This window comes from Pezoporus wallicus, unplaced genomic scaffold (genome assembly GCF_028554395.1).
Source record: "Pezoporus wallicus isolate ANWC-B61680 ecotype Strahan unplaced genomic scaffold, APGP_CSIRO_Pwel_v1 contig_448, whole genome shotgun sequence".
NCBI classification, from domain to species: Eukaryota; Metazoa; Chordata; class Aves; order Psittaciformes; family Psittacidae; genus Pezoporus; species Pezoporus wallicus.
The window spans coordinates 254,535-276,605 of record NW_026636279.1 but is presented as its reverse complement, the minus strand read 5'-3'; the positions used below and the strand labels follow the sequence as shown (position 1 = coordinate 276,605).

Here is a 22,071-nt window from a genome sequence, read left to right as displayed (position 1 = left end):
GTTTGTATGTCTGTATGGTTCAGGTTTTTTATCCCAGTAATTTTTTTGATCGTGTGGATGAATGTGTAAATTTCAAAGCCAGATTTTTTCCATTTTGGGTGATGCTTGTTATACAGTCTTCCAGGATGAGGAGAAGGTGGTTATGGTCATCATTCTGACATAGGGCCATTGAATGGCAGAAACTCTAGCAGACCCTGCTGTGGTGGTGTAGGCTGTTGGGTACCTGCTGTTGCCCTGTACAGACGCAGAAGGTTGCTGCTCTCAGAGGAGAGTGTGGAGGGTGAGTATGTGAGGACAAGTGGGTAGGGCTGGAAGAAGCCTGGGTGTAGGAGTGATGGAGTGAGTGGGGAGAAGAGACGTGGGGGTGTTTTGTACGAAGCTGAAGCTGGTGAGTGGAGTTGCAGTACAGGGCTTGTGTGCCCCTGCTTGCTGGTGTCTGCTGAAGACCTGTGCTCGAAGTGGTTCCCCCACTGATGATCCTGTGCTCCCATCTGGGCTATCGTGTTTCTCTTTGGATAGTATTCCTGGAAGACCTAGGAAATGCTCTTCATTCCTTTTCCTGGTTGGGTTTTCAGCGCTGTGGGTAACAGTCCTGGCAGGTAACTGCAGTGCAGCTGCAGGCTCTTTATGACGAATGGCCATAATGGATGGCCATTCATTAACATCCATCTCTATCAGTGGCTTGATTTGCAAGCTGGGAAGGAGCCATGAGGTGCTTTCCCCAACCTACTCCGTGTGATGTGGTGTGAACTGCTGATTTCTATTAGGCTGTGCTAGTGCAGCCAGGCTGCATGGCACTTTGTCATCCTCTCTCCTGAGATAACGGAGCCATTTCTGTATAGAGTTTTGTAACAGTTAAAGTCCCCAAAATTACTGTGGAAGCAGCATGGGAGGTCCTATGTTTGCTATCTCCTAGGGAATTCATTAAATCACAATAAATAATGTATGCATAATACATAACCTAATACCATAATGTTATTTTGGTCCTACTTGCCAGTCCTAAAAATCCTGGCCTCACACTGTAATGTGTGCAGTCAAGTTCTGCAGTTCAAATTAGGCAATACATTACAGTTGCACAACAGGTTCTCTCAAAGTTGTGCCTTTTGGTATGGTTGGACAAGCTCCGGTAAACTCTATTGCAGCACTTTGAAGATACTTGTCTCCAGGTTATTTTGCCTCCCTGCCAAAGACTGCTCCCCACACTGCAGAGCCACTGCTGGGGCATGTAGCACAGGGAGCTCTGGGCCCACAGGGCTGCAGTGAGACAGTGGCAGTGTTTAAGATGGTAGGTGGATATTTACCACAAAGCTTCGTGATACCAGTTTGCCCCTCACTACCTCCCAGGACCACTGCTGGGACACAGCCAGCCAGTGTGCTGCTGATGTGTTAGGAGGAGCAGGCTCCAGATCACATGGCTCTGGCAAGGACTTGATGTGTATCCAGAGTAAAGATAATAATCTGGTCTTAGAGTCAGCTGATTTTTTTGGACTGCTGATCATCATTCTCAAAACCTGCCTTCTCACTACCTGATTTTGAACCCTTCCTGTTGCCATGAGCTGTGAAAAATTAGCGGTATGGATGTTGTGGTACAATATGGAAAAGCTGCTGGGATCAACTTGTACTGCAAATGCTTGCTTAGGTAGTGGTTGGATTTATGCTGGAGTTGCCATACAGCTCCATTGTTACATTGCTTTTTTTCCCCAACAGCAGAAATTAATGCTTTGATTCCTCCCTTCCCTCTCTTGTTCTGCATTTAAAGCATGGAGGTGGATTTCTGAGGATGTACCTCTCTTTGGCCGTTGATCAGGATAGTGCAGTTATTAATCCCAGGATCCTGGTTTCCTCTTTGTCCTAAGCATTAGCTCACAATTCTTCTGCTCAGCAAAACAGGCTGCAGTGGCTCTGGTAGAACAGCATTGCTGCCTCATCACAGTGTTTGAGCCTGCTTTGACTCCCCCTTGTCAGCTCAGGGGCTTACAAGATGGGGAGGTGGGGAGAGTGGCCAGGATGCTCTGATCTAAACAGGGGGAATGTAAAAATCTGGATTATATCCTGTCCTTCATCCCTTGTGCATGCCTCACCCATCCATAGTTACAAAATTCACAAGGACTGATGCACATGACATATTGGGGTTTCACCACATTTTACGTGGTGGTTGGGGTCCTCTGACCTGCTGCCACTTATTTCCCCTCAGGTGCATAATGGCCTCTAGACTTGATTCTGCCTCTCTTCATGAGCAGGCATTACAATCCTATCCCACTCACTCCTCCCCTTCTCATGCTTGGAGAACATGGTTACAAAGAAAATCACCTGGGGAAGTAACAAAGCCTATCTCCACAGAGGGGAGGCTAATTACACAGCTAATTAATCCAACAGATGTCACTTTAAATGCCTGTTTCTTTGTGATTCTGTTGCACACATCATGCTGGTTAAACAGACTTCATGGACCCTGTTCAAAATGCCTGCACAGGCTGTGGGAAGCTGCCGGTTTAGACCCTGATGTGTCCTCTTCACTCCCCGAGGTTCATATCAAGGAACAAGTCCCAGAGAGCCAAGTCTAGACTGTGCTCCAGATTCCACTTGGAGAGAAACGCCGTTTAATAGTCGCATTTCCTTTAGAAACTCTGAACGAGCAGATGTGAGGTTTGAAGTGGTTGTTTACATTCTTGCTCTAAGCATGGAGGCGAGGCAGAGGCGTTGGAAGCGGAGACCCCATCCTGCTGCGCCAGAATCGCTGCTTGGCGCAGGGAAAAGGGAACTTGGAAACCTGAGCTGCTCTGGTGGGGTCAGCAGTTCAACCCCAAGGCTGCTGGAGGGCCTGAAGCTGCTCGCTCCTCTGATGTGAATGTGGTCTGTCCAGTTCCGGTGCTATCGGGAGGATTCCCTTGCTCTGGCTCTCAGGGGTAAGAGAAAATAAATGACTGTTTCTCCAGTATCTGAACTCTGCTCATATGGCTGGGACATGTTCTGGTTGCCCCCCTCCCTGGGAGAAGGGAGCAGCTTCTCATCCTCGTGTGGAGCTGGCTGCTTGCTGCTGAAGGTCAGTGATCGCTGCGCTTGTTGCCTCTGCTGAGACTCCCCCAGCTCAGTCTCCTTCTGCATCTGACCGCCAACCTGGTGGTTAGAGGACCCTTCTGACACACATTGATGTCAGTGCTGGTGTTTTTACACACAGGCACTATGGTGTTTTCTCCCTTTTGTGCTGTTTTGCAGGCTGGTAACATCAAGGTGTAGTACAGATGCCTCAGCAGCATGTCTGTCACCCTAGGAAAACACTGCCATTGTCAAACACTGTCACGCTTCATGCGAATGTCCCAGGATGGGGTTGTGAATCTGAATTGTGATTCTGGGTGTTTGCTCTGCTGGCCTGGCCTTTTATTCCCCTTTCATACTTAGAATCAAAGGGTTCCCTCTTCTTACTGAGCAGGTTATCTTCTGGGATCAGGAGAGTGCAGTGCTAGACCAAGGCCCAGGGCAGTGTGGTTGGAGGGTGGCTGCTGGAATAGGAGAGGCAACCCCAGTGCTCTGGGTGTAACACACCAGACAGTCCTGAAGACGGCAGATTGAGCTGCCTAGTGTGAAAGGAGCAGGAGAGATACAGTTGAGGGGGAAGAGCATCTTTCTTGGGGTCTTAACATTATCGGAAATCACAGTTGGCGCACTTGATTCAGCATAATGGATGTGTTCTCATTTCCCACAGCTGATGAGGATTATATCAGCTTGGTTTAACAGTCTCATTTTCTGCTCCCAATGCACACTTGTTTTAATGCGTTTCAGTTAATGAAGTAGAAGAGAGAATGAGGTGTTACTGTTTATGTACAGACAGTGAGTCTGTGCGGAGGACTCTCGAGCCCATGCAGTCCCTTCCCATTGCTCTCAAAGGGCCGGTATTAGCTGGCGTTTATAGAAAATTTATTGGCTGTGGTTTATCCAGGTAAAATCTTTCCCAGTGGTGCACATTTCTCTCTCTGCTTTCCTTATGCATTATTACAGGCTACAAGATGTGTCGCTGGCAGCTTGTCTGTGGGCAAGGGATATAAGCAAGCTGAGATGGCCAGGAGTCATGTCTCACAAAACACTGCAATCTATTTGATACGGGGAAAGGTGCTGCAATTTACTTGGGGTAAAAAGTTCATGTATGCCATGAAGTAATTTACAGCTGGGGCATCTCATCCCTCTGATGTTCGCTGCTGTGGTGTTGCACCTAGCGGGTCAGGGCTGCTTGGTGCAGGCGCTGTGCAGGCAGGTTCATCTGCTGGTCCCTAGAAGCGCTCAGCCCGATGATGTCTGCTCCCAAGAAGGAGGTGTGCCATGGTGGTGGGACGCACAGCGCAGGCTCAAGGCTGTGCCTCCAGTGCCCTAGCGAGAGGGCCTCTGTCTTCCTGAAAAACAGGTTGTCCTTGTCCTGACAGCAAATATTTGCTGTGAGGTGGGCTGGAGCTCTGTTTCTCCGAGCAGCATCCCAGCCCTGAGCCTGCTTGCTGCTGGTGAGAAAGGCCTATAAACAGTTAATGCTGTTACCTCATTGCTGGCCCAGTGCCATGGGCTGGCATCGCTTGGCTGACAGCAGCCCTGCACATTGTACTGCTTTGAAGGTAAAGCTGCTGTTGGTTTAAGCGGGAATTAAACAATTACTGTGTCTTACTTCTCCCCACCTTCTGTGGATTGACTCTATAAATTGTCAGCCTGTTGACATTTTAATGTGAATTATGTCATATGGTATCCCCTTTGATTTCAACATGCCTCAGTTTGTAAATACACGAGCCTCTCAAAGGGTTGTGGTTAGCATACACACTGGAGGCCTCAGGGTTTTTGGTGGGGAAGGAGCACAGTGCTGTCTCGGCAGCAAGCGTGTCTGGCATGGCGTGGAGCTCCAGGCACTTGTGCAAGGGCTGCCTGGGACACCTGCATGTGCTGGGGCTCCCTGTGTGCTGCGGGTCCAGCACCCCAGAGACCCCAGCGGGTGCTGTGTGCTCCAGCATCCCTCACTGTGGGGTCCCTCTGCTTCCCTCCCTCAGCGTGGGGCAAGAGATGTCCATGTCTGCAGGGAAAAGGGGCTTCTCCACTCCCTGTTGTTGATGTCTCCGGGTCAGGTACAGAAACCAGGGGGGTGCTGGTACCATGCAGAGACGCGGGGTCTGCTGGGTGCAGATCAGCTCCTCAGTCAGGAGCAAAGAAGAGAGGGCTGGTAGCAGAAGAGCTGCACATGGTGCCAAAACTTCTTGGCAGATGGATTTAGCTGAAAGTAGCAGAACAGTGAAAGTGGTGGGAGGAAGAGCTTGTGTGGGTGAGGGAGCCAAGATAGGATTGTGTCAAATACCCATGTGGCATGGGGCTGAGTGTGTCTCACACTGTGCCAAAGCCTCTGGGTGCCCCCAGGTCACACTGCAGGCAGGGAGGTCCTGTCCCTTTGCCGGGATTCCTGTTTGTTCTCCTTGCAGCCCTGTCCAGCTATCCTACTGTCCCCCAGCCTGTGCTGAAGAGGCTCTTACCTCAGCAGGTCCCAGCTGTTTGGATCAGCCATCCTTTGTTTTTTGAAACTGACTCAAAGAGTTGTTGTAGTCTTCACGTATGTGCCATAAGAGGGAATATCATCAGGCAGGGTAAGCAGAGGAGCAGAGAATAGCTGGGAGCTCTGTTTGGGTGAGTAAAGCCTTCCTCACTTTGACTGTGACTTACATTCTCTCCAGCAAAGCCCCTGAGGGCATCTCCATTTGAGAGCTGCGTATTTAAATTGTAATACCTACAGCATTTGTGCGACTGTTCTGTAACCCTGGGGTGTTATGTACAGGTATGTCACATTAGGACCATGTTTGTATGTATGTGGTGGTTTCAGACTGCACTTGCTGGTTGTACCTGCTGATGAACATGGGGTCGATACCCAGAGGAGAAGGCTTCGAGGACAGTTCTCTTGAATAGTTCTGGCTCTTCACCTGCAGCTGCATTGCTGGAAATGGAGCAGATGCAGGTCCTGCTTGTGCCTGTGCTCTGCAAGAAGTCCTTTGAAGACGACCAGCTGTCCCAGAGCTGGTTCTTGAGCATGCTTTGACCATAGATGGGAGAGATTTAAAGACTTTGGAGTCCTTGTGTACATGGAGTTTTCACATCATGGGCCTGCGTTACGCACAGCTTTTCTCAGCCTGTGTGTGTTTCCTGTAGTCCCACAGAACAGAGACCTTGCTTTTATTGTTTTCACACCTTGTTTTTTTACTTACCTAGGTACTGCAATGCCCAGATGGATCTATTACAGTGTCTAACTCTGGGCAAGCAGGTTAGCAAGACATGAAACCTGCATCTAGGGCTCTGGATAGCATACCCCGAGCAGGTATCTTTGCAAAGAAGCTAATCCCACATGAACACAGAAATGAGAATCTTTAGGGCTACTGAACTAAATGAGTTATACATGGAATTTCATAAACAGGATTTAGAAATTTGTCATCTCTTTGCGCTTCTTTGCCATGAGTGGACACGGCTCCCAAAAAAGACTCTGCTGCTTCCATTTTATTTCTGAATTGCAGTAGTCAGTAAGTACTCTTAATGCTGATTAGTGCTGCCTTCACAGTATTCATCATTTACCTTATGTATGTTTCTACAGATTTTACATTGTGGATTGCAGATCCGGAATTGCTAAAACCAATAAATATTGTGCCAGGCTTTTCCCAGGAGTTTCTGTATGTATATGGCAAATACAAGTGGATGCAGATACGTTTGAACAAAGAGAGCACCAAAGAGCAGAGACATTTATCATCTCAGATTGTATTCTGTTTGCTTCAGTGTACTGCTACAAGCTCTGTATTTTCCGTTTTTGCAGTCTATCTTGGAGGGAATAGCTGCAGCTAATATTCACAATTCTGGTCTCTTGTGTATCCCTCTACAGAAGGATACTGCAATTGAATTAGGTTTTAGATACAGATAGGAAATTTTACACAACCATTGCCGTCAGTGCTACAACTGCACCAAAATAAAGCACTGTATGAACTCGGAAGCTAGTTTCACATTCAGCAGGCATCCAGACAGGTCCAGGGACTGAAAACCCTCTTCACTACTTCTGTTGTGCTCAGTGCTGTGTGAACCGTGGGCTGGATAGCAAAGTAATGGGAGGCGGATGTCTTTGCTTTTAAAAGCCAGGAGAGACCACTGCAATCTTCAAATCCAGTTTATTTTCCGAGCTGCACAAAGCTGTTTTGTCCTTTGGACAAAGTCCCTGCCTGTGTGCATGGTCTGCAGCCAGTGCAAGGAAGTTGGGATGTTCTGGTCCTCAGCCCCCATCCTCGGTTTCTGCACTCCTCACATGCCTTGATGTCTTTTGCTTGGGAATGAAGACTCACAGCCAGGGAAGGGACAACAGGCTCTGTCTGTTCCTGTTCTTTCAGGTTCCTTGTTCCATTTGCATGGTGGTGAGGCAGTCGTACCAACAGTGCCACCAGACCTGTCAGCATCCCCTGGCTGCTGCCAGCTCTGTACAGCCTTGCCTGCTCTTCTTTTTGTGGCCCTGAAATATGGGTTTATTTTCTGCCCTTCTGGTTAGCATGATGTTTTGTCCTGAGTGAGCTCGTGATGATGGAATAAAAAGCATAAGATCTGCTGCTGGTGCAAAATACTGACCTTTGCTTCTGAGGAGCTTGGAAATGTCTGTGGCAAGGGTGGGAGGCACTGCCAGCCCCAAGTTCTTAAGGTGTCTCGGGGCTGGGGGCTTGCACTTACTGTACAAGTGCCCGATGGGATTATGGGGAAGCATTACCCCAGTTCCTGGCAGTCCTGCAAGTCAACAGCCTGTTGTGGATAAAGTTAAAGCAGCAAACCAAATCCATCCATAGGCTGCACACTGCTTGGAGAACATGTACGTAACACGAGCCAGAGTTGGACTGCTATGAATTGTTACAGGTCATTGACATGTCCTTTCTGGTGGAAACCAGTCCTGCAAACATGTGCTGGGAGCTATTGCATGTTCAAGGACTGAAGAGATCTTCAGTTAAATTTGTAGGAGGCTGTGGGTGGAATGCTTCTCCTCACTAAGAACTTGGTGGCTTTCCTCACAGAGTAGTTACTCAGTGGTGAGGGGGAAGGAGCATTTGCCTGACTTTATATACACAGTTCTTAAGACACATTAGTTTCCTTTCAGTTCAATGGAAGCCCTCACAACCATCTTAAACATAGGAAATATCAGACTTCAGGTTGCCTTAATTCATCCCTTTGTGTGCAGGCATTATTACAGTTTTTAATTATAAGTATTTCCATACATATTTTTCCAGTAGGATTCTTGCCTCATTCTGTGAGTGAGTAATTATTCCATTTCTTTTTATCTCCCTCTTTCATTACATTGCCCCAGGCTTTGTCTAATACAATCCAAAGCTTTCACTGAATGAAGAATTATTTATTTTCTCATGGGCATTTCTGTGGTGCTGTGTTTGTGTGTTTCACAGACATTTAATGAACTTACCTTCACAGCATATGTCTGCAATCAGATGGGACTCCTGTCCTTGCGGCTTGGGTTTACTAATGCACAACAAGTGCATCAAAGGTTGTAATCTTGGCTGCCCAGCTTGGTGCCCAGCCCTGCAGTCGACACTTCTGAAGAAGGGCTGCTCTGCTGGAAGGGCTCCACTGGCTTAGTCTTGCTCCACCATTTATTTCACCTTCAAAACTCAAGGAACATTATATATTTCCTGTTTCTGCTTTTGTTCTCTGTCATACTAATTCACCTCACCTTCCTTTGGTTCTCTCTCCTCTCTGCTCTTGCATCACCCTCATCTTCAGACTATCACAGCTCCACCACCACCAGCGCTGCCCAGCTTTCCTTTTGTCGTAGCTGCTCTTAACGTGTCCCAGAGTGCAGATGGAGCCTTTTCTTTGTCCAGGACATGTCTGTGTCCCAGGCTGATGCTGAAAGCCCAGCTCAAATCAGGGGTGGTGGATGGGGAGAAGGCTGATGCTGTGTGGGATGCTGGAGAAGGGAGCAGAGCAGAGGCTGGTGCTGATCCTCAGGGCCTGCCGGCTGAGGAGGTACAGCCATACACTACAGAAGGTGGGGTTTTGAAGAGCTGATGGTTTATGTCCGGCCTATGCATTTCTGTGTTGTAGGGGTGCAGTGGCCAGGCAGGAGAACAGTTTGGGCTTCCACTGGCTGAGGTTGTGCAGAATCCTCTAGCTGATTGGAGAAAGTGGAAATAATTTTGGGTTTTTTTGATTGTGTGGAAGATGACTTCATTCTGCAGGTAATAGAGGAACCAACAAGGAGAGGTGCCATGCTTGACCTCATGCTCACCAACAGGGAAGGGCTGGTAGGAAATGTGATGCTCTAGGGCAGCCTTGGTTGTAGCGATCATGAGATGGTCGAGCTCGAGATCCTCAGGACAGTGAGAAGAGCGTGCAGCAAGCTCACTGCCCTGGACTGCAAGAGAGCAGACTTTGGCCTCTTCAGGAACCTGCTTAGTAAGGTTCCATGGGATACAGCCCTAGAGGGCAGGGGGGCCCAAGACTGTTGGATGATATAAGGATATAAGGCCCAAGAGTGTTGGTTGATATAAGGATCACCTGCTACAAGCTCAGGAGTGTTGCATCCCAACTGGAACAAGGCGCAGCAGGAGGGCCAGGAGACCTCCTTGGATGGATAAGGAGCTGCTGAGGAAACCTCAAGGGGAAAAAAGAGGCTTATAAAAGTGGAAGCAGGAACAGGCGACCTGGAAAGAATACAGGGATGTTGTCTGGAAAGCTAGGGACCAGGTTAGGAAACCTAAGGCCCAGTTAGAATTAAACCTGACTAGGAATGTGAAAGATAACAGGAGGGGATTCTGTAGAAACATTACAGATAAAAGACAGACTAGGGACAATGTGTGCCCTCTCTGGAAGCTGTCAGGAGAGCTGACTACCCTGGATTTGGAGAAGGCTGAGGTTCTTAATGACTTCTTTGCCTCGGTCTTCACTGGCAAAGGCTCTGACCACACCACCCAAGTCTTTGGAAGGCAGACGCAGGGACTGTGAGAATGAAGATCTTGGGCCCACTGTAGAAGAAGATCTGGTTCAAGACCATCTTAAGAACCTGAATGTGCACAAGTCCACAGGATTTGATGAAATCGATCCGCGGGTCCTGAAGGAGCTGGTGAATGAAGTTGCTAAGCCACTGTCCATCATATTTGAGAAATCATGGCAGTCAGGTGAAGTTCCCAACGACTGGAAAAAGGGAAATATAACCCCCATTTTCCAGAAGGGGAAAATGTATGACCCGGGGAATTACAGACCAGTCAGTCTCACCTCTGTGCCTGGCAACATCTTGGAGCAGGTTCTCCTGGAAGGCATGCTAAGGCACATGAAAATCAACAAGGTGCTTGGTGACAGCCAGCATGGCTTCACTGAGGGGAAATCCTGCCTGACCAATTTGGTGGCCTTCTATGATGGGGCTACAGAACTGATGGACAGGGGTAGAGCAGTTGATGTCATCTACCTGGATTTCTGCAAAGCATTCGACACTGTCCCACACGACATCCTTGTCTCTAAATTGGAGAGACATCAATTTGATGGATGGACCACTCGGTGGATAAAGAACTGGCTGGATGGCCGCACACAAAGAGTTGTGGTCAATGGCTCAATGTCCGGCTGGAGACCAGCAACGAGTGGTGTCCCTCAGGGATCGGTGTTGGGACCGGTCTTGTTCAACATCTTCGTCGCTGCCATGGACAGTGGGATTGAGCGCGCCCTCAGCAAGTTTGCCGATGACACCAAGCTGTGTGGTTCTGTTGATATGCTGGAGGGAAGGAATGCCATCCAGAGGGACCTTGACACACTTGTGAGCTGGGCTGATGCCAACCTTATGAAATTTAACCATGCCAAGTGCAGGGTCCTACCCCTGGGTCAGAGCAATCCCAGGTACAGCTACAGGTTGGGCAGAGAAGAGATTCAGAGCAGCCCAAGGAGAAGGACTTGGGGGTGTTGGTTGATGAGAAAATGAACATGAGCCGGCTTCAGTGTGCGCTCGCAGCCCAGAAAGCAACTGTATCCTGGGCTGCATCACAAGGAGCGTGACCAGCAGGTCGAAGGAGGTGATCCTGCCCCTCTGCTCTGCTCTTGTGAGACCTCACCTGGAGCATTGTGTGCAGTTCTGGTGTCTTCAACATAAAAAGGACATGGAACTGTTGGAAGAAGTCCAGAGGAGGCCACGAGGATGATCAGGGGCTGGAGCAGCTCCTGTATGGAGACAGGCTGAGGAAGTTGGGGCTGTTCAGCCTGGAGAAGAGAAGGCTGCGTGGAGACCTCATAGCAGCCTTCCAGTGTCTGAAGGGGGCCTATAGGGATGCTGGAGAGGGACTCTTCATTAGGGACTGTAGTGACAGAACAAGGGGTAATGGATTAAAACTTTAACAGGGGAAGTTTAGATAGGATATAAGCAGGAATTATTGTAAGGGTGGTGAGGCACTGGAATCGGTTGCTCAGGGAAGCTGTGAATGCTCCATCCCTGCTGGTGTTCAAGGCCAGGTTGGACAGAGCCTTGGGTGAGATGGTTTAGCATGAGGTGTCCCTGCCCGTTGGCAGGGGGGTTGGAACTGGATGAGTGTAAGATCCTTTCCAACCCTAACTATTCTATGATTCTATAATTTCTCACAAATATTTCTCTGTTAGGACTGTGAACGAAGGATGAGTTTGGTCTGTTGTTCCTAAATGCATCCTTGTTGTCTTCTGCCAGGGGAGGTTGTGTCATCCATCTCTTTGATATTGATATTCTTCGATTTATGGAGAGGATTAAAAAGTCGTCTTGTGTATTGTTGTTATTGTATGGTTATCTGTTGGGATTCTATGTGGTACATTGCTGTAGGAAGTTATAAAGAAGCTATATGAAAACAAGGAAATCTTCAGTCTATCACAGTGTTTGTAACTTCTCTAGAGAAAAATGAAACAATAAATACTGGGCGAGGGAAGTTAATCTGTGCCTGTAGTATTTTATCAAGTAATGTGAACTCAGTGTGGGTTTCTGTGGCCAGTTCGATTTCCCACATGGGTTTATGAGCATTATTACAAAGTTCCCTTGCTGCGCTGCATGCAGGAATACTGCCTATGATGCCCTCCTGTCCCAGCAGCACCACAGGAATGTCCTCTGGATGGCTGCTCAGGTCCTGGCTGTGGGAGCGGGGGGCCTGCAGCCAAGCCACAGCATCAAAGGGCTGTTGAGGGCGCACTGGACATGTGTCCAGCATCCTGCCTGTCCTGTTTGCCAAGAGTGGGCTGCCTACCACGTGATGGGTGCCACTTCTCATCAGGGCTCCTTCCCTCTGCGCAGAGGTGTCCTTGTGCCCTCCCCAGCACCCTCATGTGCATCTGCTCCAAGAGGTGGTGTAGAGCACAGCAGGTGCAGAATGGCCGTCAACCTTTTCCTTCAGGGCTTGGTGGGTTTTTGTCCAAAAGACTTAATTTGGGGAAAAAGAATGCCATTTTAATTTAAATTCTTAAAGCTGGCTCCACATGCATAGAAGGTTTAGGGTGGTTGCTTTAAGTCTGAGCTGGCATTAACACCAGAAGACCAAGTGTGTGTTACATGCTGTGCCTTGGAACATGCAGTGCCTCCTCTGAGAGTCCTTGCAGCGTAACATATGAATCATTCCTATGGCTGCTGGAGGAAATAATCCATCACTTGTAAGGATAGTCCTAGTCTTGCGGAAAGCATTTTTCAATCACTCAGCAGCCATACAATTACAATATGGACAACAGATTTTTATCCCTGTGTCTTTTCAGGTTCCCCCAGCCGTTTTTTATTGTATTTTATCCAGTGGGTTGCCCATATTCACAGGCTGCTCTAGTTCACCTTAGTGTTCACAGTTTAACAACTCACACTTAACTTATTATTTTTGAGTATATGTACAAAACATGTTAAAAAAGAAAACCAACTGGTTAGTGGAATCGCTGAGCCTGCTTTGGTTACTGTCTTGTCTTCACGTTCAGCTGTTCTTTTCCCGTTTCTTTTCCTGACACTGGGAAAGGTAAGGCTCCCTGAATGCCTCGGCTCCTGGCTGTTCCCAGCACTGAGAATGGAGCAGGCTGAAAGACCCAACCTCAGTGATGTTGCTGAGTCATGGCAAAAGATTTCTTGCTGTTTGTTTTAACTTCCTCCTGTTGCTGTCCATACAGTACTTTGCAGTCTCTGCTTTTCAAAACAAAGTTCAGCTTTCCTGCTGTATTTCTCCAGGGATGAAAGCATTCATAGAAAATATGAGGTGACAAAAATGTACCCTTTCCTGAGGAGCCAAATGTCATCAGTTCAGGTGTTGGTTAACTTGCAAGAGGAACCCGTCACCAAAGCACTGCAGAAACTGCTGTGTTTAGCTCAGCTCACAGTTAACATCCCTCACATCCCTCACTTGTAACAGGAGAAACAGGAGAGTATCCTCCATGTGCAGTCTGTCGGGTTCACGTTGATTAGAGGAGCACCGTGAGGAGCGGTGGATGCCCTTGCAGACCTGAGGGGCTGTTGTGGGGCCGCCTGCCGGAGCCATGGCTGGAGTAGGAGGACACAGGGTTGATGGCAGCACTTTTCAGAACAGCTGGTAGGAAATGTACTCGCAATTGTGCTTTATTTTTATCACTATAATTAGCAGGATCAATACACACACTCCTGCACTCATCTCCACATATAGCAGTGCTTACGCCTGTGCCTCCCTGGGGAGAGCTGTGGAGGTTTCAGAGATCTGGAAAATTCTCTGAAGTTGCAGTTGCCCAAGAGTACTTCTGTTGTGAGTGCAGCTCTGGTGATGCAGTAATGGGAGAAGAGTTTCATGGCTGTAGGAAGGCTCAGCAAGACCTTTCTCTTCTCTCCCTTTCATGGCTGCTCAGCCATCTCTTCTCAGCCAGTGCACACATAGTGTCCAGCTGTACAAAGGGATACCAGTGTGCTATCAGAATTGAATCATAGAAATGGAGAATGACATCTCTGACGGCTCCCTTAACTCCCTTCTCATCTCTTCCCTCCCACTGTGAGGCTTCCAGTTGGCTTTCCATCAAGAAGCTTCTGGTCTCTTGGTGCCTCTCCTGGGGTTGAAGGGCACAGCTGGGGAAGTACAGGCTTTACTCTGGACTTTTTCTTCCTCGAGTGCAGGGGAGGAACCTTGGAGATGCTCTTATACTTTAAATGGTCCCACACAGATTTTCATCTTTGGCAGTCTCCTCTAACAAATGATTAATTAGTACTTTCAGGTCTTCTGCACAATTTAAAAAGTCGTGGTTGGGGATGTACATACAAGTCAACCTTTCTTGGCTCTTGTTTTCTGTTAAACTCTGATTTTTGCACACTAACCCTGGGGGACTGTGAATATGCGGGGATGCTGCTCATCACAGCCTGCATAAACAATGTCCTCATTAAGAGCTGATGGGCTTAGAAGGCCCCATGAAGAAGTTAGCTGCCTGAGCCAAGCAGAAGCTGGGACTGTTGCCTCCCTCTGGGCTTTAGCCCCTCCTCATTAAGCAGGTCCGGGCTATTGATTGGGAGCTTGTGTTTGGAAGAGTCTTACTTACTCCATGCATTATCTTGACAGATTGATCAGACCTGATTGAGAACCTCTTAAAGGAACGAACAGCTGTAATGGGAAAGTTGGACTCTGTCATCCGTTAGGATGATTCTGGGAGCGAGAAGAACGAGGCTGACATCTTGGAGCAATTGTATTTACAATTAACATGGCTGAAAACGATTGCCTCTATTGATCCCCCCTTCCTGCAATTACAGCCCCATTGTTTACATTCCAGCACTTCGGTTATAAAAAGGAAATTCAATAATTATTGCATTATTTAAAGTTAAAGTGCCACAGAGTTTGCTGGCTACGCTTGCTGGTTGATTTAACGTTCACTAAAATCCATGCTGAGCTCTCCATCTTTAGGCTGAGCAATATTTGGCTTTTAATGAGACTTCAAGGGCTGGTGGAGCAAACCCAGTTTGCTGGGTGGCTTCTGGGGTCATTGATGGGCAACTCCAAAGGCGTTTCAGCACAGCAAGCACCAGCCTCGTGGCCAGCAGGGAGAGCATCTGTGGGCCGTAGCCCCCACCCGGGTGGGACCCCGTGCGGATGGCTCCTTTACCCTGCTGCAAGGGCCACCAGCTCTTCCTTGGTGCCTCATATATTGTTGCTGACCTGTCCCCAGGTACGCAGATCTCTACTCAGCCACCTTCTGTGTTGCTGCTGGGTTCTTCTTTGAGGAAAGTCCTTCACCTTGCTTCCTGCACACTTTGCAAAGTTGTGGCTGGGGGCCGGTGATATGATGCTCAACAGGTCTGTGCCTGTCTGGGGCTTGCAGGGTCTGCGTCAGCCCCATCAGGGAGCCAGGGGCATTCACTTAACACCAGGCAGAGCTTGGAGGGCATGGAAAATACAGAATCAGAAGGGGGCTGTAGGAACTGGCTGTAAATTGGGGCTGTTCTTCATGGCTTTCTGTGGGACTGAAGGACTTTCATTAAGTACCTGAGCCTCTTTGGCAGGAGGGAGTACTACATTTCCAGCCTTTTGGAAAGATGATAAAGATCAGAAACCAAATAACAAATCGAAATCTAGATTTGTAGCACAAAGTCTCCCTGTCCTCATCTCATGGTGGTGTTTTTAAGGGCTTGGGTTATATTGAGGAAGCTTTAGCTGGAGGTGGAGGAGTGATGCTCACCGTTAGGCTGGTCCAGTTACGACGAACTAAACTGCAAAAATTTGAGGGTATGTGAGCCTGAGCTCCACAGTTAAAGAAGCCTGCAAATCTGGAAGGAGGGAAGGGTTTTGTAACACCACTTCTTCAGAAGCAGTAAACAGTTGCAGGACATTGGTGGAATATGGGAGACCGTAGGTTCATCTTCTGAACCTGCTGAATGGGGAATCAATTTTTCCTCCTTTCAGAACATTTGTGCCCAGGTCTGTGGGCACACCAGCCCTTCCCAGGCACAGTCTCCATGTGTTCCTGCTGCAACTGCCCTGCTCCGTCAGCACCAGGAAATTCCAGCCGAGACTGCAGGTGTGAAAGGAGAGCAAGACGGATAGGGCAGCGCTGACTTTTATGGAGTACTTGGAACAGGCTGGGCTCAGACAGCTGCATCCACATGACTTTCATTAAAAATTCAGATTCTTCTCTTGTAGGGCTGTGTGATTTATCTCATGCAGATCAGAGGCACATGGGGGCCAAGAGGCGCTTACGAGGTTTCTGAGGTCTGCTGCAGGGTTTGGTCCCTTTCCACAGCAACCTGTAGCCTCCCCTCCAGCTCTGTCAGAGGGGTTACCTCTCCACTGGCTCCCCAGGCTGCGCTGTCATAGGCATGGCTCGCGCTGGCATGTAGAATGTTTCCTGCAAAGCCTCTTAGTAATTAACCATGTCTGATTTCACCCTGAGGACGAGTCAACCCCTGGGCATCCTTCTGTGCTGTGGATGTGCTCACAGGGCTGGCTGGGCTCCAGCAGCTCCTCCTGAGCATGGAGGATGTGCTGGCTGCTTCCACCGTAACCCCGAGGGGCTCAACATCTCATGTAGCCTCTGTGCTGCTCCCAGGCTCTGTGTGCCAGTGTGGTGTCAAAGGGGCCCACAGGCTCTGAATCTCATTACTGATGCTGGTCAGACGTGGGTGCAGACAGGGAGAAGTAGGAGCAGTGCAGGCCTGCAGTGGTGCTCCCTTCCATGGCTTTTGTAACCCTCCAGCAGTTTTTTTGCTCCTTCTTCCTCAGCTGCATTTCTTGGATCTTTTAAATCATTGTTCATTTTACCCATTCTAACAGAGCAGAGGTCTTGCACGGTTCAGAGGTAACAAGAATGCTACATGGGGACGAAGCCTCCTCCAAAGATGTTCAAGACCAGAAACTTTCTTGTAGAAGCTCCTGGTAGTCAAGTGGCTTCTGGTTTCATGGAGGATTGTCTTGTAATGTGAGAGCCAGCTGGAGAAGGAGATCCAAAGTGGTTTGGAAGAGATTTCATCAGGCTGTTTCTCAGTTACCCATACCTCCCCCTGGCCTTCCTGAGGATTGATGTTGGAAAGTGGGAGGGATGTTGGTGTAAACACAGGGGGATGGACTCCCCTTGGCTGTCCCCATAAGCACTTTTGCCCAGATCCTCCGTTCTGTTGGTTCGGGATCTGGATCACTGTGCAGCTGGTGATCCTGTTAGCCTCTGGTGGTGAGGAAGGGTTTCTTACTTATTATGGCTGGTTCTCTTGTTTGCTGCACAGAGTTCATGAGATCATTTTCTCACTTTGGGTTTTGGCCCCTAGGCCTGTTACTTCACCGGCTTTTCCTGCCTGCAGACACTATGACACGTGTGGGAAGTCCTTGTGCACCCCGGCAGGGAGCAGGAGAGCCCAGGCTGCTTGTCCTGGGGGGCATTCACTGGGTTTCTTTCTACTACTTGTTCTCATTCTGAGGTCTGCAAAAGGGGGATGTCCTCGAGCCTGTAGAGAGCTTTGTCACGTGTTCTACTGCTTTGTGGACCATTGAGACTTCCTGAGGGTGGAAGTGGGATCTTGCTGTTTCGAGAGATTGTTGGTCTTCCAGCTTGTAGACCAATGGCTTGTGAGATGCCCTCTGTTGTCAGTGTGAGTTTCTCCTTAGGGGCTTTTAGGGCCCTCCAAAGGGGAGACTTTATGCAAGATGAAGTTAAGATTGCATAGAAATTGAGCCTTTTTTTCGAATGAATAATAAACATCAAAAGCATGAGATAGTTCAAAGCAGTTATTGCGTCTCCCTGGTGAGCTAGGGTTACAGTTCAGATATCTGCCAGAACAGTATCTGACCCACTATGCAGAGCAAACAGGGTTTGGAAAATAACATTGTGCCTTCTGGCAACAAACTGCTATAGGGAGGATTATCTGTTCAAGTTACCGTGGGAAGCGGGCTCTGCACACAGTGGCTGTAAAAAACTTAATACGGAAGAGGTTTGGGGCAGATACAGTTTTGATATCTTTAAAAGACATAACAAAAGTTTCTAGAAACCAGATTAAATGTTGAACATTAACTACAGTAACACCTACAAAGATATTCAGCAGGAGAGTTCATTACTTGGGTAATAGCAGCAATGTGGATCCTCAGTCCTCGTTACAACAGTCTCATCTCTGAAGAACGTAGCCTGAAACTGTGGCACAGGGGTGAGGACTGCCTGCAGTCGGATTAATACAGCTGTTGCATTAAATTCCGTGATTACTGAAAAATATGGTGGGTGAGGCAGTGTTAGATGGGGAAGAGAGCAATGTTAAAATAAACAAAGTTTGGAGTATATGAAGGAGGTGGAGAGAAAGAAGTACTGAAAATAGTGTAATTCCTTTGTTTAAAAGTCAGATTTCTGTAGTCATGCTGCGAACATTTATTATGCTATTATTTATTAGAAGAAAACAATTCCAAGCCAGATGTTAGAGAGTGAGGGCTGGAAAGTCAGTTCCCCAGCCCAGTGCAGGTCAGCGTGTCCCAGCACACGTTTGCTCGCTCATGCTTGTGCCTCTTCTACATTCCCTGATCTGTGCCTGCATGCTCTGCACCCTTCTCCTGCTGTGGCTGATGCTGCGCTGGTGTGAACACCACCGGGTGCCCTCACCTCCCTCCTCCAGGTCTGATGACTGGTGCTGCGCAGAGTGTGATCCCTGGAGGGTTGCTTGCTGCCTGCTGGCCCATGGCACTCTTGAGGGTGTATAGGCACAAGTTGTAATTTTAATCTTGCTTATTTAAATTGTCTCTATGTTCAGACCTTCCAAACATGCTGACTTCTTCCAGCCATACCTAGAGGAAGGGGGAGGTCGTTCTGGATTACTCCCTAAACTGGCCCAAAATGCTGTGTGGGGACAAATCATGTGGGACAGGGGTGAGGTCACCCTGGGGGGCACAGGGCAGAGCGGCAGTGAGTGGCTTTTGATATTGAGATGAAGTTGCCAGACCTGAGGTGTTTGTAACTGGTGAGGAGCTGGTGTTCTCCCAGGAAGGGCTGTGAAGGTTGGGGACAGGCGGTGCAGGGGTTGTGGCAGATGGAGGAGGTGAGGTCTCTGGGTGGGATCCTCCTGCCCTCGTCACTGTACAGCTTTGCCTAGAGACCCAAGCCCTTCCCAGATGGAAGATGGGCCAGATTTCGTTTGATTTGTGTGTAGGGATAGGTGTTGGGAGCGGCAGAGTGTTGTGCTGCGGTTAGTGTACATACAGGAACAGCCCATGTCCCTCGGGAAGCTGTACTCGTGAGCCGTATGGCTTCCATCAGAGCGTTCCTGTCTGTTTCTGATTTAAAGTGGAGCTTTGACTAAACCTGATCAATATTTTGCATGCCATGCGTGAAGAACCAGATGTTGAAAGTTTCCTATCATTGAGAGGGAGGGGACAAACACCCCCCAGACTTGCAGAAATCAATGTTCTCTGACAGAAGTTGGTTGCTTTTCCTAAGAACGGTATATTCTTTTGATTTTCAAGTTGTTTTGTCTTCTAACAAAGTTCTGGTTTAATATTTTGAATTTGCTTTCTGTGATATGGATAAATTTTCACAAGGGGAAAGCTTTACAGTGTGATGGACAATAACTACATGTATTTGTCCAGTGTCTTTCCACCAGCTCACAGCTTGTACTTTCTCATTCATCATGTTGTCTTATTCTGGCCTGCTCCTCTCATCCATTGGAAGACTGACATGAATCAGAGGTGGGCATGTGATGATGTGCCATGTCCAGGGTGGGCTTTTTGCACCATTGGGCAGGACAGGCAAGTGAAGCTATCACAAGGGATATTTGAACATGTGTTGAGTGGAGCAAAAGAAGACCAGAAAATAAGACACATTTATTAAATAGTTTAAAACAAAAGTTTTCCTAAAATCCCTTTTTAAATGGGAGCAGTACAGACTGTGCCTCTGGTTCCCACAGAGACCATATCTTAGCATTTCCTTGAACCTGGAACCAGATTTTTCTCTAATTGCTCACCAGGGGTTTCCTCTGCCTTCTTGCAGAAGCTGCTCCTGAGCCCATTGGCCCTGCCTAAGCCTGAACATGGTGTCTGCAGGATGGGGGCTTCCTGATAGCTGAAGGACAGGGCTTTCCATGTGTCTCCTGGAGCGAGACCCCCCAGCCCACAGCACGATGGGGTGGAAGGGAGGTTTTATTGCAGAGGTTTGACCTAAGTGGGGCAGAGCAAGGCTGGTTAAGTTGGGCCATGTGGGCCAGTCACGTGGCTCTTGAGACCAGCTCGCTAACCTTAGCCTTTTATGTCTTAAGCCATTTCTCTTTTTCTGGCTCAGGAAGAGGGTAATGCATGCAAACAATAGAAATGAGATGAAGAAGAAGTTCTTATGAGGGAAAACAGCAAAAAATCTTTTGAGGGCACCAGTGGGATTAGTGCCCTAGTGGATTCTTCAAATATTACAGTGAATTTAATTAAATACATTGTGATCCCAAAAGAGGCTAGTCTAATTAGCCAGATCTAGAATACATTTATTCTCTTCCCTCACTCTTCCAATCAGAAGCCTCAGCATCAGCTCCTATCCTATTTTTAATCATTCCTAGACTCAGAGGGCTCTCCTTCCTCTGTGTTAGCTAAGCACACAGCACTAGGTAATATGTGTCTTTAATCTTATCTTAGCTGTAACTGAGATAATACACGTCAGAATTTTTACCAGAAGGTTCTGGCTGCACGTAGGCAATATTTTTGATTGACAAACCTTAAGAGCATGTCGAAATCACCTTATTTGTGTGCCTTGGGCGAGGTGCATGCTGAGGAGGGAGTTTCATGAGATGACCTAGAAGACAAACAGAGGTCTTGGGGTTGGATGGTGGGAGCTGGCAGGGATTGTTGCAGAGCTGAAATGTAGGTTTGTGGTGGAAGCACCAAATGGTCTTCACTCAAGAGTACTTTGACTTTGGTATCCATTTGTCCTCCACTTGAGATAAGCATTACTGTGAGAACTGGGACAGTTACTGTGAACTCAGCCCTGCAGCTGCTGCCACAGCAGCCAGCATAGCCGTAAGCACTGAATGCTTCCCTTTGCTTTTGAGAAGTAGTTGCCACATCCTTGAGATCCAGGACATAAACCAGCTATTTGTTTCCCTAGCATGAAGCTCTGTGCCAGACAGTTGATAGATTTTGGTATAGATAATCCAGGTATAATACTCTTGAATTAGCCACATTTGCTGCAGTAGCACAGCTTCAGAGCGGGGCAAGGGTTTTCCAAGTGCTAACCTCTTGTGGTGATATCTGGCTGCATGCTCACCATAGGCTTCTCAATTTGGACCGCTGACACAGCCATCTTCCAGGCCAGGCTGCTGCTTTCTTCCAGATCCAAGGGAGTAAAACCTAAATGTCAGGTAACGGAGTGCTGGGTGATGGATAGGATGCACACACTCCATGTTCTGCTCCCATACACTGTTCCCAGGACCTGTCAGTCTAATGGGTTTGTTGTGTTCTAGGACTGCTTTAGTTTTATTCTTCCTAGTTTTCAGTGAGAATTTATCACATTTAATTTTATCTGTTTGACATGAAGTTGGGTCCCCTCCCTGGATAAGCTTTAAATGTGAAAGAATTAACCGCACATAAATTGTGAACAGTTATGTTGGATCTGCTGTTCTCTTTCAATGAAGATTATCTTGCCCATCTTGAGTTTTGCTTCTGTGCTTATTTCAGTATGTTATGTTTTCTTGCTTCTAAGCAGGAGCATGTGTGGTACCTTGAGAATAAACAGGCTTGATCTTACTGTGTCTTCATCAAATTACGGTTTCTTACTTAGTTCCCAGGTGGCTTTTAGCAATTTACAATGGACTAACCCAGGGAGACTGGAGGTGTAAAGGAAACTCACATCTCTCTACTTTGTTCTTCACAGCACCTTCAGCATCATGAGAGTGGGGTTGAAGGTGAAAGCTGCTATTACCACTGTGTCCTCTGTAACTACTCCACCAAGGCCAAGCTGAACCTTATCCAGCATGTGCGCTCCATGAAACACCAGCGGAGTGAAAGCCTACGGAAGCTGCAGCGCCTCCAGAAAGGTCTTCCTGAAGAAGAGGAAGACCTGGGACAGATCTTCACCATCCGGAAATGTCCGGCAGCTGAAGCTGGTGAGTGCTGCCACCCTTGCATGCACAGGGTTGGGCTCCTGCCCCCTCTGCATCACAGGATTGGATCAGGAGCATCAGAC

At 48.1% G+C, this 22,071-nt stretch overlaps 1 protein-coding gene across 1 annotated transcript in view; it reads left to right on the top strand.

The window, feature by feature from the left end:
- Positions 1-22,071, top strand: part of ZFHX3 (zinc finger homeobox 3) — a 153,615-nt gene that overhangs the window by 66,724 nt on the left and 64,820 nt on the right. Inside the window, 1 exon segment of the mRNA XM_057399909.1 lies at positions 21,760-21,991. Within this exon segment, the coding sequence (XP_057255892.1) occupies positions 21,760-21,991 (232 nt within the window).